Source organism: Sapajus apella, unplaced genomic scaffold (assembly GCF_009761245.1).
Source record: "Sapajus apella isolate SASKATOON/1434 unplaced genomic scaffold, GSC_monkey_1.0 scaffold19, whole genome shotgun sequence".
NCBI lineage: Eukaryota > Metazoa > Chordata > Mammalia > Primates > Cebidae > Sapajus > Sapajus apella.
The window spans coordinates 5695016-5708674 of NW_022436959.1; the positions used below are offsets into that span (position 1 = coordinate 5695016).

At 39.8% G+C, this 13659-nt stretch overlaps 1 protein-coding gene across 11 annotated transcripts in view; it reads left to right on the forward strand.

Moving 5' to 3' along the window:
• The window catches only part of PDE1C (phosphodiesterase 1C), a 551218-nt gene that overhangs the window by 512836 nt on the left and 24723 nt on the right, over positions 1-13659 (forward strand). For 9 of the 11 annotated variants that reach the window (XM_032286655.1, XM_032286659.1, XM_032286653.1 and 6 more), the window contains one exon: positions 1756-1824. In XM_032286655.1, the coding sequence (XP_032142546.1) occupies positions 1756-1824 (69 nt within the window). Of the gene's footprint in view, positions 1-1755; positions 1825-3649; positions 3750-10642; positions 11847-13659 lie in introns of those variants that run through there. The other 2 variants (XM_032286654.1, XM_032286658.1) reach the window with 2 other exon arrangements.

The window sequence follows — 13659 nt, forward strand, 5'->3', positions numbered from 1 at the left end:
AACACTTTGCAGTTTTTCAGGTACTCATGTAGGCAACATTAAATTTGGTCTCTCAACTTCACAAGAGTATCCACAAAAAGCAGAATGCCAGGCTGGGCGTGGTGGCTCATGCCTGTTATCTCAGCACTTTGAGAGGCAGAGGTGTGTGGATCACAAGGTCAGGAGTTTGAGACCGGCCTAAACAACCTGATGAAACCCCATCTCTATTAAAATTGCAAAAATTAGCCAGGCATGGTGGTGCACACCTCTAGCCCCATCTACCCAGAAGCTGAGGCAGGAGAATCACTTGTACCCAGGAGGCGTAGGTTGCCGTGAGCCGAGATCGCACCAATGCACTCCACCCTGGGCAACAGAGTGAGACTCCATCTCAAAAATGACAAAGTAAAATGGAACAATCTCAGATGTCATCCAAAGTGCATGTCTCCATTCTTCCCCAGGGATTCTGGGATAGGGAAATCTTACCACTCACCCACTCACCTCCAACCCCAAGTCTCTGCTTCCTCTGACACTGCCCAGCCTTTGGATTCTCTTGTTATCTTTACCGGTGACTATATTGACACACAGGGTCTTCTCAATTAGCACAGCTTCCACTTACACCAGGCCTCTGCATATAAAGTAGACTTTACTAAAATTTGGGAAGTTTCTGGGGACTCCTAACAGAAATAACCTAACACTGACTCATGGATATCCTCTGCTGAGGAATTCTCTCTGCATTTCTGCCAGCTCAGACTGCAGGCATCTGCCATGTTGCTAGAATCTGTCTTCCAGGCCCCTTTCTTCCCACTTTGAATGACAAAATAAATGAATGAACGAGTAAATAAATATTTATGTTTATGTATAATATGTGTGCATATATGTGTCTGTGTATATATTTATATGTAAATAAATGCATGTGTATATACGTACACATACATATATACAAAAAATGTAAATTTTTTTGGCAGAACCACTCAGTCTTCCCTTTGTGCCTTTGTTCTGCTCTCTTCTTATTGATCCCATCCTGAGCTTTGCCTTTTCATTGCCTCATGACCCATTAAATACTTTATTAGAACAAAGATAATTCCCTTCCTAATAGGAATCCTGTTGCCAGTTGCTGGGAAACTCAGAAACGCCACTAACCTAACATTTGTGGAGTCTTCCATCACTCCTGGACACTGGACACAACTTGGTTCCTTTAATCCTCATTGGGACATTTTGATGTAATTGCTGTTATTCTCATTTCTCAGATGAAGTCCTGAACTTCAGAAAGATCCAGTTAATTGCTTGAGCTCCAATAACAAGTAAAGCCTATAAGCACAAAGCAGGGATAAACCCCTGATTCCCTCATTCTAAATCAGAGCTTCCCCTTCTTCACACAGTCCTCCATCCTGGATGAAAGCACATTAGAATAAAGGGCTTTAGAAACATCAATGCTGGGCCTCCACCCTAGAACTGTGGGAGTGACACCCAGGCAACTGCAGATTTAGAAAGCTTCCCCTGCAATCCTAAAATGTAGGCTTGCTCAGTGGCACATTGATCCCAACATGTCAACTTTCCAGCCAGAGGAACTGAGTATTGTCACACACACACAAAGGCAAAGGCGACACTCCCAGCCTTTCTGGACCACAGAACATGTGCCACCCTGCAACCTCACCTAATCTGCTTCTAAAGGTTGTTTTCAGACCCAAATTTAATAACATTTCAGATGAACATTTACTTGTCCACCAGGTCTTTTCACAATCCTATTTTTTCTTATCTTCGTTTTTCTCTTCACAGGCACAAAGCGACGTTCTCACAGCTCACCAGCCCCAAGCACCAGCTCCACGAGTCGCCTTACGTTGCCAGGTGGGTAAACAGCATTGCACCATTATCTTAGTGACCACAGACAATGGAAAGGACTAGTTTTTCAGGAGTTGAGTTGATAAACTGAGAACCTGGCCCCATAGTTATCCAGTCTACTCTTGTTATCAGAGAGCTTTGTCATCCACATTTGTGAGGTCTCTCTAGGAATGAATGGACATAAATATTTCTGTAGTTGGTTCCCAATCTCCCCCACTCACCTATAGAAAGAATTTTGGCCCTCTTTGATGTTCATCTGCACATGCTATGGAAGGATCTGCCTTTTAGAGGCGAATAGTGCAAGGGAAGGAGTGTGAGTCTATGGTGAGAGTGAGACCCAGGTTCAAATCCCAGCTTTGCTGTGTTCAAATTGTGCATGCTCACATGTGCTTCTTCAGCTTCTTGGAACTTCTGTTTTCTCATCTGTCTGGGAGAAGGTAAGAATTAGAAATAATGCTTGTAAATTTAGCCTAGTATTGATGCATGGTGGGTGCTCATTATAATCTCTACCATTGAGAAATATGGAAGGCACGTATGACCTCTGCTTGACCCAATCTAACGTGTACTGGAAAATCATAAGTATTCATGAGGATCAAGTGTAATTATTGTTTAATATAAGGGGGCACCTATTGATCGTTCTGTCTCCATGCATGTGCTTACATTCTTGACTACAATTTAATTTTTATTTAATTTTAACAAGCAGAATTTGGCAAAGCACATCTGTTTGGGGTAAGGAAAGGTTATAAAAGATAAACATCATATCACTGTAGAAAATTTGAGACATAATAAAAATTATAAGAAGAAAAAATGTCACCAATAATGCTACAACTCAAAGTTAACCAAGATTACCTCTCTTTCTAGTCTATATTAAATACCTTTTCCCTAGATTTGAATTAGATTCATACTTTATGTAGAGTTTTGTTTCTACCCCTTTAAAACTCACCACTACATTATGAGATTTTCTCCATGTTATTAGATAGTTTAACAACTATTTCAGCAATTGACTAACATTTCTATGATTATGCCACTGTTTATTTATCTACTTACTGATAATATAGCATTTATATAACTTGCATTTTTATAAGTGAACTTACATTCTTGTACAGAAATCTTCTGAGTCTGTAAGTATGGATTTAGGATAGATTCCTCTAGGTAAGATTACTGGCTCAAAGAATAAGCACATATTTGGGTTCCTGATACATTATTACCAAAGTGATTTCCAGAAATATAGTATAAATGTATGCTTTTAGCATGAGTTTGTCCATTTCATTATCTCTTTGCTAATGCTAACCATTATTTTCAATAGTTTACCAATTTGGTAAGAGCAAAATGATATCTACATTTGGTTTGAATTTATTTTATCTTTCTACTAAAAACGGTTTTTTTAGTATTAATTCACCTTTACATTTCTTCTTTGAGGAATTACCATATTTCATCCATTCTGAGAGGCATATTGCCTTACATTTTAACCCATTTTAAGTTGGGATGTTTTGCAGTCAATGGTGTGTGATAATTCAATTAGCAGCATTTTTTTTTCTTGGTTGTACATGAAATAATAGTTCATTTTACAATTTGTAGCATCTTAGATGAAATGTGACTTATGTCTGCCTGCTTTTTAAATTTCAATTTCTGTAGCTCCCTCACCCAAGTCAAACAAGTGGACTTTGCATCTGTTAGGTCACCCTTGAAATTTTCTTGCCTCTGTGGCTGCCTGGGATGCTCCTTATTCTCTTCTTCCCTAATTTCTCTCTGCAGTTCTGTCAAAATCATCTAGGTAGAATTAACATTGTATTACAATGGTTTGCTTTTAAGTCCCATTGTCCATTGATAGATGTCTTTTTCCATGATGAGGACTGTCTTATTCCTTTCTGCCCCCTGTGCTGCCAAGGTGACAGGCACTTATTGGGTGTGCATTAATGTTTCTCAGCTGGGTATGTAGTGTGTGAGTGATCAGTCTCCCATTTAGTTTATGACTACACTAAAGAGAACAATCCTCAGAAAAAAAAAGGTTCATCTTGAAGTTTGGATTTGCTTCAACTCTACTAACTTGGTTTTGAGTAGTGAGTAGATGTTGCACTGTAGTCTCTGGAAGCCCCTTCCCATCTCGTCTCTGCTTGAGGTTTCTATGCTCTTAGGACTACAGAGCATTTGTAGGAAATCGGCTTTAAACCAAGCAATTCCAGTGTGAAGAAATGGTGTTTGCTCCTGGCAAGGTCATAGCCTTGCTAGGCCAGGTGGGACTTCTGAGGGCATCCTGGTCATCTCCAAGAATATGCAGAGCTGTTCTGGGTCCCACTTGCTCTGCTGGGGACCCAGGGATGGCCACTGGGTTTCCAAGGCCTCTGAGTCAGAATCACAGCTACCTTGTCTTTAGCCATCTAATGTGGCCCCAAAAGGAGTGTCTTAGGCTCTGAGTTCTGAGCATCTTCAAAGCCTGCAGGGCTGTAAAACACACTCCTCTGCCTACAGGACTTGGGAGATGGTCAGTGGTGGAAGTGGGTAGTTCTCAAAACACCAGACATAATTAATCTGTGTAATTGCTACTACCCAGTGTACAGATTGACACTGCAGGGCGGAAGCTGCAGGTCAGCTGTGCTCCACATCCTGAGGGGTGTAGGGAAGGATCTGGAGTCATGCTTTCACTAGCAGATGTGCTTACCACCTCATTGCAATGCCCCGCTCTCTAATTCCCTTCCTGCCTCGGGAACATCACAGATGCCTCCCTCTGGCTAATTTGCCCCCTCCCTCCCCATGCATGCTGGCTCCAGCTCACAGCTCCACCTCACCATCTCACAGTTGTAGAAGAGATGAGTCTTCTGAACAACCACCAGCAGATAGAAGTTTTTAAAAACCTTTAATTTTACAGCCAGTGAATAGGCTTAGTTGAAATTTTAGGGTTTTATATTTCTTCAACACCATTTACATGACTAGATCCAATGCAGTCAAGTCACTTTGCTGCAGGCTGATCCAATTCAGTCATTAGGAGGTGAAAACATTTGCTGTGAATTCTGGTCAAGATGGTCTAGTAAGTTCATTTTTTGACAAACATTCTGCTCAAACACATGCAAAGGTAGGTAAAATTATAATAAAACATATATTTATAAAAAAGCTAGTGCCAGAGACAAACAACTCTAGGAACCAGAAACAAAAGAGAATTACAGAAACCCTGTGCTGTGATCCACATCCTGAGTAAGAAGTGGCAGGAAGGAGCTTGAATCCTGTGGAGCAAAAGGGACTAAAAGTACTCGAGGGGACACTGGGAATCAGAGCTAGGGCTATAACCTGAATACAGGGCACAGATAGAGAGCCCAAAGCAACTGCTGCCAATCTGTTTCCTCCAAGCTACAGCTTAATAACATTAGGAAGCTGTTGGCCTAGAGAGATGAAAGGACATTGGGACACCTTTTCTGCCAGACCAAGCTAGCTTTGGAATTGGATCTGCAGTATCCCAATATGATTATAGGGCATTAGTCCTAAAGTGCCATTATAAGGCTCTGAGGTGGAAGTTTAAGGGAGGAGGTGGAAGTAATTACAAAACTCTAGACAGGCAAGAGAGAGAAAGAACACAAAACCAAAATATCCTCTACTTGAAATTAGCCAAAATGTCACAGGCAACAAAAAAAGCAATACATAAATTGGACTTCATTAAAATTAAAAGCTTTTTGTTGATCAAAAGACACATTACTACAGTGAAAAGGCAACCCACAGAATAGGAGAAAATATTTTCAAATTGTATATTTGATAAGAGGTTAATATCCAGGTGTATAAAAGATATAAAGAACTCTGGCAGCTCAACAGCAGCAAAACAACAACGGCAACAAAACCCAACTCAAAAATGGCCAAAGGTCTGGAATAGACATTTCTCCAAAGAAGACCTACAAATGGCCAATAAGGATATGGAAAGATGCTAGTCATTAAGGAAATGCAGATCAAAGCCACAATGAAAAAGCACTTTACACCCATTAGGATGGCTACTGTAAAACACAAACAGAAAATAGCAAATATTGGTGCAGGTGCGGAGAAATTGGAATGCTGGTGCATTCATTCTAGGAACATAAAATGACACAGCTGCTGTGAAAAATGATCTGGCCAAAGGCAAAGTCAAGAAACAGGAAGGTATGGCTTGCCATGGGGAGGAGCAGTACAGGTTAGAAAGCAAGGGACACAGGTACAGGAGGAAGAATTGGTGCCAGTAGCAGAGAGCAGAGTGTATCACAGAAATTGGCAATTGGAACATGAATTTCTTCTGGAAGCAGTTAATTTTTGCTGTAGGCTGTCAAACACTTTAAAATGTAATTAGGATACTCAAAGAGCCAAATGGAGAAAAATAATCCTAAAAACAATAAAGTAAAATTGTACAGAAACCAAGAAGAGCAGAGATATGCAAAAGAAGTGATTCAAAATCTGAAACTTAAAAAAGGAAACAAACATATAATCATTGCAATTTTTAAAAAGAAAAAGTTCTCAGTGCTAGTATAAATTCAAGGTAGAACACAGTGGAAAAGACAATTAATGTTGGAGGATAGTCCTGAGGACTTTACAACAGAGCATAGAGAGGGAACCACATCAAAAAATGAAGGATCGTGAATCATAAAACTTTTAGAATAAAACATAGAGGTAAATCATGACCTTGAATTTGGCAGTGGTTTCTTAGATATAACAATGTACAAGCAACTAAGGAAAAAGTAGGTAATTGGATTTCATTAAAATAAAAAACTTTTCTTCTTTGGAAAACATTATCAAGAAAGTGGAAAGATAATCCACAGAGAAAATATTTGCAAATCACATATCTGATAAGGATCTTGTATCCAGAATCTGTAAGGAGCTCAACAATAAAAAGGCAACCCAATTAAAAAGTGCTAAAGGATTTGACCAAATGTTTCTCCAAAGGAGATATACAAATGACACATGAAAAAGATGTTCAACATCATTAATCATTAAAGAAATGCAAATCAAAACCACAGTGATATACCACTTCACATGCACTGGGATGGCTGTGATAAAAAAATGAAAACAAGTGATGGTGAAGATGTGGTGAAATTAGCACCCTCATACATTGCTTGTGGGAATGTAAAATAGTGCAGCTACCTTAGAACACAGTTTGGCTGTTTTTCAAAAACTTAGAGAGTGACTTGAATGAAGTACTGACATATTTCACAACATGGATGACCTAGAGGACATTTTGCTAATTAAAAGAAGCCAGACACAAAAGATTACATGTTGTATTATTCCATTTACATAAAACACCCAGAATGGGCTAATCCGTAGATACAGAAAGTAGGTTAGTGGTTGTCAGGGGCTGGGGAGAGAAGAGAATAGAGTGTGACTTCTCATGAATATGGGTTCTTTTTAGGGGTGATAAAGATATTCTGGAATTAAACAGTGGGGATGGTTGTGAAACATTATGAATATAGTAAAAACCTTTGAAATGTATACCTCAAAAGGGTGAGATTTATGGTTTATGAATTATATCTCAATAAAAAATTTAAAAGCATGGAAGATAGACAAATTGCTCTAAACTAAATCTCTCAGAAATTTGAGTAGGGTATGGAGAAAGTGGTTGGAAAGCAATATTTCAACAAATAGGTAATAATTTCCCAGAAGTAAAGAAAGACTCAAATTCTCAGATGGAAAATACATCTCCAGTGCCATAACTAAACAAAAACAAATGCATACCTAAAAACATTGTGTGATATTGTCCAAAGTTACATCAAGGATGAGGAAGCCTTAAATGCTATGAGAAGCTGATTATGGGCCAGGAAGTCGCAAGTAATCAACTGACAGCAAAGTTTGCACTGGTAGCAGTAGAAGCCAGAAGACAATAAAGAATATATCTTCCATATGCTGAGAGAAAATAGAGCAATACATATTAGTTAAAATAGCCAAATTATTACTTATGAGTGAAGGCACATTAAAACATTTTCGGGTATACAATGACATAATTTACCACTCACAGGCTTCATTAAAAGAAATATTAAGGCTGGGCTTGATGGCTTATGCTTGTCATCCCAGCACTTTGGGAGGCCGAGGCAGGCAAATCATCTGAGGTCGGGAGTTTGAGACCATCCTGGCCAACATGGCAAAACCTCATCTCAACTAAAAATACAAAAATCAGCCAGGCATGGTGGCACGTGCCTGTAATCCCAGCTATTCAGGAGGCTAAGGCAGGAGAATCGCTTGAACCTGGGAGGTGGAGGTTGCGGCAAGCCAAGATAGTGCCACTGCACTCCAGCGGGGCCACAGATTAAGACTCCATCTCAAAAAAAATATGTTAAGGGAAATATGTCAACAAGAAGAAAAGTGAACCCACAAGGAAGGTGTGAAACACAGGAATTAGTGGTGAGCACATCAGTAAATAAAACATATTGGTAAATTTGAGTGACAAGTGAACATAAAATAATGTCCAATTTTTGTGTTAAAATAGGAAAGACAAGCCATAGATGGAAGAAAGGATATTTCAATATGGACCTAAGGAGTGCTGAGAAATACAATAGCATTGTTATGCACTGAATGTTTGTGTTCCCACCAAATTCATATGTTAAAATCCAGTCCCTAATGTGATGATGTTTGGAGGTAGAGCCTTTGGGTGTTAATCAGTTCATGAGGATGGAGCCCTCACAGATGGGGTTAGTGACCTTAAGAAACAGACCTCAGAGAGCTAATTTGTTCTGTTTTTGCCACATGAGGGCACAACAAGAAGTCAGCAGTCTGCAACCTGGAAGAGGACCCTCCCTAAAAGCCAACTGTGCTGGAAACTTAATCTTGGACTTCCAGCCTCTAGAACTGTAAGAAATACATTTCTGTTGTTTGTAACCCACTCAGTCCCAGCACTTTGTTATAGCACCTCAAGCTGACTCAGGCAAGTGTATTAGCCTGTTCTTGCATTGCTATAAAGAACTACTTGAGACTGAGTAATTTATAAAGAAAAGAGGTTTAAGTGGCCCACAGTTCTTCGGGCTGTACAGGAAGCATAGTCACTTCTTCTTCTGGGGAGCCCTCAGGAAACTTACAGTCATGGAGGATGGTGAAGGGGGAGCTCAGCCATGGCCAGAGCAGGAGGAAGCAGGGGGAGGTGCCACACGCTTTTAGATGACCAGATCTCATGAGGAATCACTCACTACCATGAGAACAGTACCAACGGGGAAATCCACCCCCATGACCAATCACCTCCCACCAGACCCCACCTCCAACATTGGGGATTACAATTGGACATGAGATGTGGGATTGGACACAGATCCAAACTGTATCAGCAAGCTCTGGAATCAACAAATAAACGACAATTAAAAAAGAGAATATGTCAACCTAATAGAAGACAGGAAGACAAAAAAGCAAAGAGCAAATAATGATAAACACAAAACAAAATTAAATAGAAGAAATAAGTTCAAAAATATCAGGAATAACAATAATTACAAATGGCTTCAAGTTGCTTTTAAAATATAGAGATTGTTAGATAAGAAAGAAAAAAATCTAGGACTATCATGCTTCTAAGAGATGCCTTAAAAATTTTTTTGCCATACATTAGGTTTGCTAATGTATAGCAAAAGAAATTCCATGCAAAATATAAAACTAGTTCTTTGAAAACCTGCATTCATTTTAACATCCGTATAGCATTTTCTAATACAAATGTTACAAAGACATATAATTATTATCCTATTGATAGTTGTGTTCCACTTTTTGCTATTACAAACAATGCTGAGCATAATGTCGAGCAAGTAAAGCAAGTTGTGACAAGATATATGCTTTCTAATGTAATTTATATTTTTTAAAAACATGCAGAACTATTAGATATTTTGTGGATACAGATGCAATCATCTCATACATATATGTACAGCAATGATAAATACCAAATTCTGGATGATGGCTTTTTCAGAGGGAAGAGAGGAAGTATCACACATACTAAGTTATTGGGTAACTTAATTCTACCTGTGTTAATTTATTTCAAAAAATGTTTGAGCAAATGTGAAAATTATTAAGATTTTATTAAACTGTATTGAATTATACAGTATTGAGAGTTATTTATACATTTCTGTATGCTTAAATGATTTTATATTAAATAATTTTTAAGTCAAAAATCTGTGGATGCTTGGCAAAACACTTTTGTTTAGTTTTATTACTATAAATGTGGCTTCATAGACATGTCCAAGAAATTTAGTGATTTCCCTTTCTAACCTATAGGGTGAGATAGGTGTTGGGATATGGGGATCTGAGTATTTAGGAAGTTTTGCAAGTAACATGTCTCAATCCAGAAACCACAAACAAGCACTTCATTAAAGAACTGTTTGTGTGGTTTCAAAGATCACCTAAGAGGACATCCTGGAGCTCCAGCACCAGAAAACTGCTCTGGGGACCTCACCTTGATTTCTTGCACATCTATAGCAAAGTGACTCTTGCACCGGAAGCCATTTTATTTCCTAGATCCAACTTTATTTATTGCCCCAATGGGATTTGTGAACCCACTCAAGCTTCATGGGTGGGCCATCCATGATGGAAGCTGGGGAAATGTTGGCTGTCACCAGAGGAGTGGTCCAGAGCTTCGCCACCACTAAGAGTCATGATTGCTAATGACAGTGACTAGTCAGTGACTTACTTTGGAGCAGAATCTCCAGGGCGTCTCCATCACCTCAGTTTCATGAAGTGATCCCTGAATGGAAAGGTGTGGTTCCGTAGGCTTCATGCAGATAGCTGATTGCTCCTCCAGTGTGCATGGTAGTGTTGGCTCTGTAGATGTGGCTCCGCTTCTAAACTCCACTGCCTGCTGTAGAAAGAGTTTGTGTGTTTAGATGCCAGCTGTCTTGCAATGACATTGTTATATGTCCTGTTTTAGGGGACTACGGATAAAATGTCCATCCAGAGGATTCCTCAGAAGAAACTGGACTAGCTCTGAGGTCTGAAGGCATTTTAGGAAGCTTATGATTCTTTTACCAAAGCAAAATATATATGTATTGTAAGTTATTGAGTAATTAACTTCAAGAAATGATGACTTCTGGTCTCCCTAATACAGGCTTTTAACAACAGTTACTTTAACATGTATCACACATCTACAAATATCAGGGACAACATTAGGTCCTTAACACGTATTATGCTAGACATTTTTGCTTTGCTTAAAATGGCACTTAGTTTTAGCAGAGTGGTTTCCTGAGGTAGCAGAATGGAAAAATATATATATATTTTCACAAATGCATATTTTAAATAACTGGTCTTTTGTGAATCAAAATGGTGTATTCTCTGCCAAATATTCACAAATAAATTCATTAAGTTAATCCCTTCACTGTGTGATGAGATCTTTCATGTAATAAAACTCATCATTTGGAGAATTATGTGACTTTTCTATGTTGTAATAAGGAGATCCACCAGGGAGGGTGCTATCACGAGACAGCAGTGCTGACCTTTCTTCTTCCTGTGCTGTGTAACAATGATGGCTATATACCAAACTCCTACAACACTCTGGGCATGGTGTACTGTGCAATGGCACATGGGTACTGCATATACATTTTTCATTTATATTTCCTTTAAAATCCTCACCACAACCATGGAAGGCAGTTACTATTCTTATTTTAAGAAAGGAAGAAAGAAAACCAAACCCTGAGTGCTAGAACAGATTATTTACTTAGGATTTCACAGCTAGTAATAGCTTAGCGCAGTGATGTGCCCCAAGCCTATGCTTCTTTCATTAGACCACCCACCTCTCCCAAAAGTAGATGTCCACGGGCTCATTTTCCTGTCACAGATCTTAGCACTAAGATCTTGTCTTAGATCTATTCTTAAAGAATAGATTATCACCTTAGACAATGCTACATCTAATGCCCATGGTATGAGAGTAATTTTCTTGATAAGTTTACTCCCTCTTTGGGTGAGGAAACTGAGAGAGAGAAAATTACTCTCATATCATGGATTAAGGTTGCTAAATTGTATTCTACAATCTCAGCACATGGCTGAGTGTTGGGCATTCCCATACAACAGGAACAGGGAGCAGGTCGGCTGCCCCAGCATCTTTCTAAAGCTAAGTGTAAACCAGGTTGCTCTCAAAACAAACTCAGCCCCAAAGCCAGTTGTTCTCAAGCCTGGCTGCACATTAGGATCACTGGGCATTACATATTGATGTTTAGGCTCCACTTCGAAGTGATCAATTACTTTAGAGACTCTTGGGGATAGGGCTTGAGCATCAGTACTTTTCAAAGCTCCCCAAGCAATCTGATGCGTATCCAGAACTGAGAACCATGGGTGGGAGAAAACAGCTTCAGGTGTCATGGAAGGCTGCAAAACTACATGGTTTATCTGTTCTCTATGGATGCATATCCCTCTAGGGATCTGGAAATGCTGGCTGGGTCGTCTTTCCATATCAGACTAGTAGTGGTTTGGTTCAGGCAGGATCAACTCAGCTCCTTCTAAATAGCTTCTCACACTGCAAGTTTCTTGTCCTCTGCATTCTTTGCTCTGTGAAATGAAAAATGGAAGCCATAGATAATTCAGCATTCTCATTTTCTTGAGGTAAAGTCCTTGGAGAATCTGGGCCTTTAAAAATGTAGATAATGGGGTCGGGCTTGGTGGCTCATGCCTGTAAACCCAACACCTTTGGAGGCTTAGGCAGGCAGATCACTTGAGTTCAGGAGTTCGAGACCAGCCTGGGGACCATAGTGAAACCCCATTTCTACTAAGGATACAAAAATTAGCCAGCTGTGGTAGCACACGCCTGTAATCCCAGCTACTCAGGAGGCTGAGGAGGGAGATCACTTGAACCTAGGAGGCAGAGTTTGCATTGAGCCGGGGTAGCACCACTGCACTCCACACTGGGTGACAGAGCAAGACGCTGTCTCCGATAAATAAAAAACATAGGTAATGGGCTTAATCATTCTAGCTTTTAATATGAAATATACCTTGAAGAGTTTAAGAATAGATTATCACCTTAGACTACACTACATCTAATGCACATAGTATGAGAGTAAATTTCTGGTTGGGTTAAAGTTGCTAAGTTGTATCTCTACAAAAGGAAGGGCTCTTATCAATGTGGCCTCACTGTAATGCTTTTGTGTTTAGAGAGGCAAATGAATTCCCTAGCTGGGCAAGCTTGATGCTACTAAATTTTCCAGGCACTTGCAAATCTCCCAGATAGTTCCTAATGGTCCTTATCTGAGGAAAGGGATGGAAATTTATACTGAATGAGCACCTACTATGTGTCAGCACTGTGCTGGCTGCTTTCACATGCATAATTTCTTTTTATTCTTTTTTTTTTTTTTTTTTGGGGGGACAGAGTTTCACTCTTGTTACCCGTGCTGGAGTGCAATGGCGCGATCTCGGTTCACCGCAACCTCCGTCTCCTGGGTTCAGGCAATTCTCCTGCCTCAGCCTCCTGAGTAGCTGGGATTACAGGCACGCACCACCATGCCCAGCTAATTTTTTGTATTTTTAGTAGAGACGGGGTTTCACCATGTTGACCCAGGATGGTCTCGATCTCTTGACCTCGTGATCCACCCGCCTCGGCCTCCCAAAGTGCTGGGATTACAGGCTTGAGCCACCGCGCCCGGCCTATTTCTTTTTATTCTTACCATTGCCTTGTGAAGTGTTATTACTTCCATTTTTTAAAAATGGGAAACTGAAATCAAGTGTCCAAGTCATATGGGACAGAGCCAGAACTGAATCTGGCCAGCTTCCAAGGATGGTCAGGAGTTGCAAATGAGCTTATGGAAGATGAAGAGTGAGAGGATTGGAGAGACAGTTAATTTTCAAACTCCAGCACAGTAGAATTATCTGAAGAGCTTAAACAATTCCTGAAGGCTTAATCCTACCCTCATAGATTCTTCTTTAAGTGATCTGGGGTACAAATTGAGCACTAGGAGTTTTAAA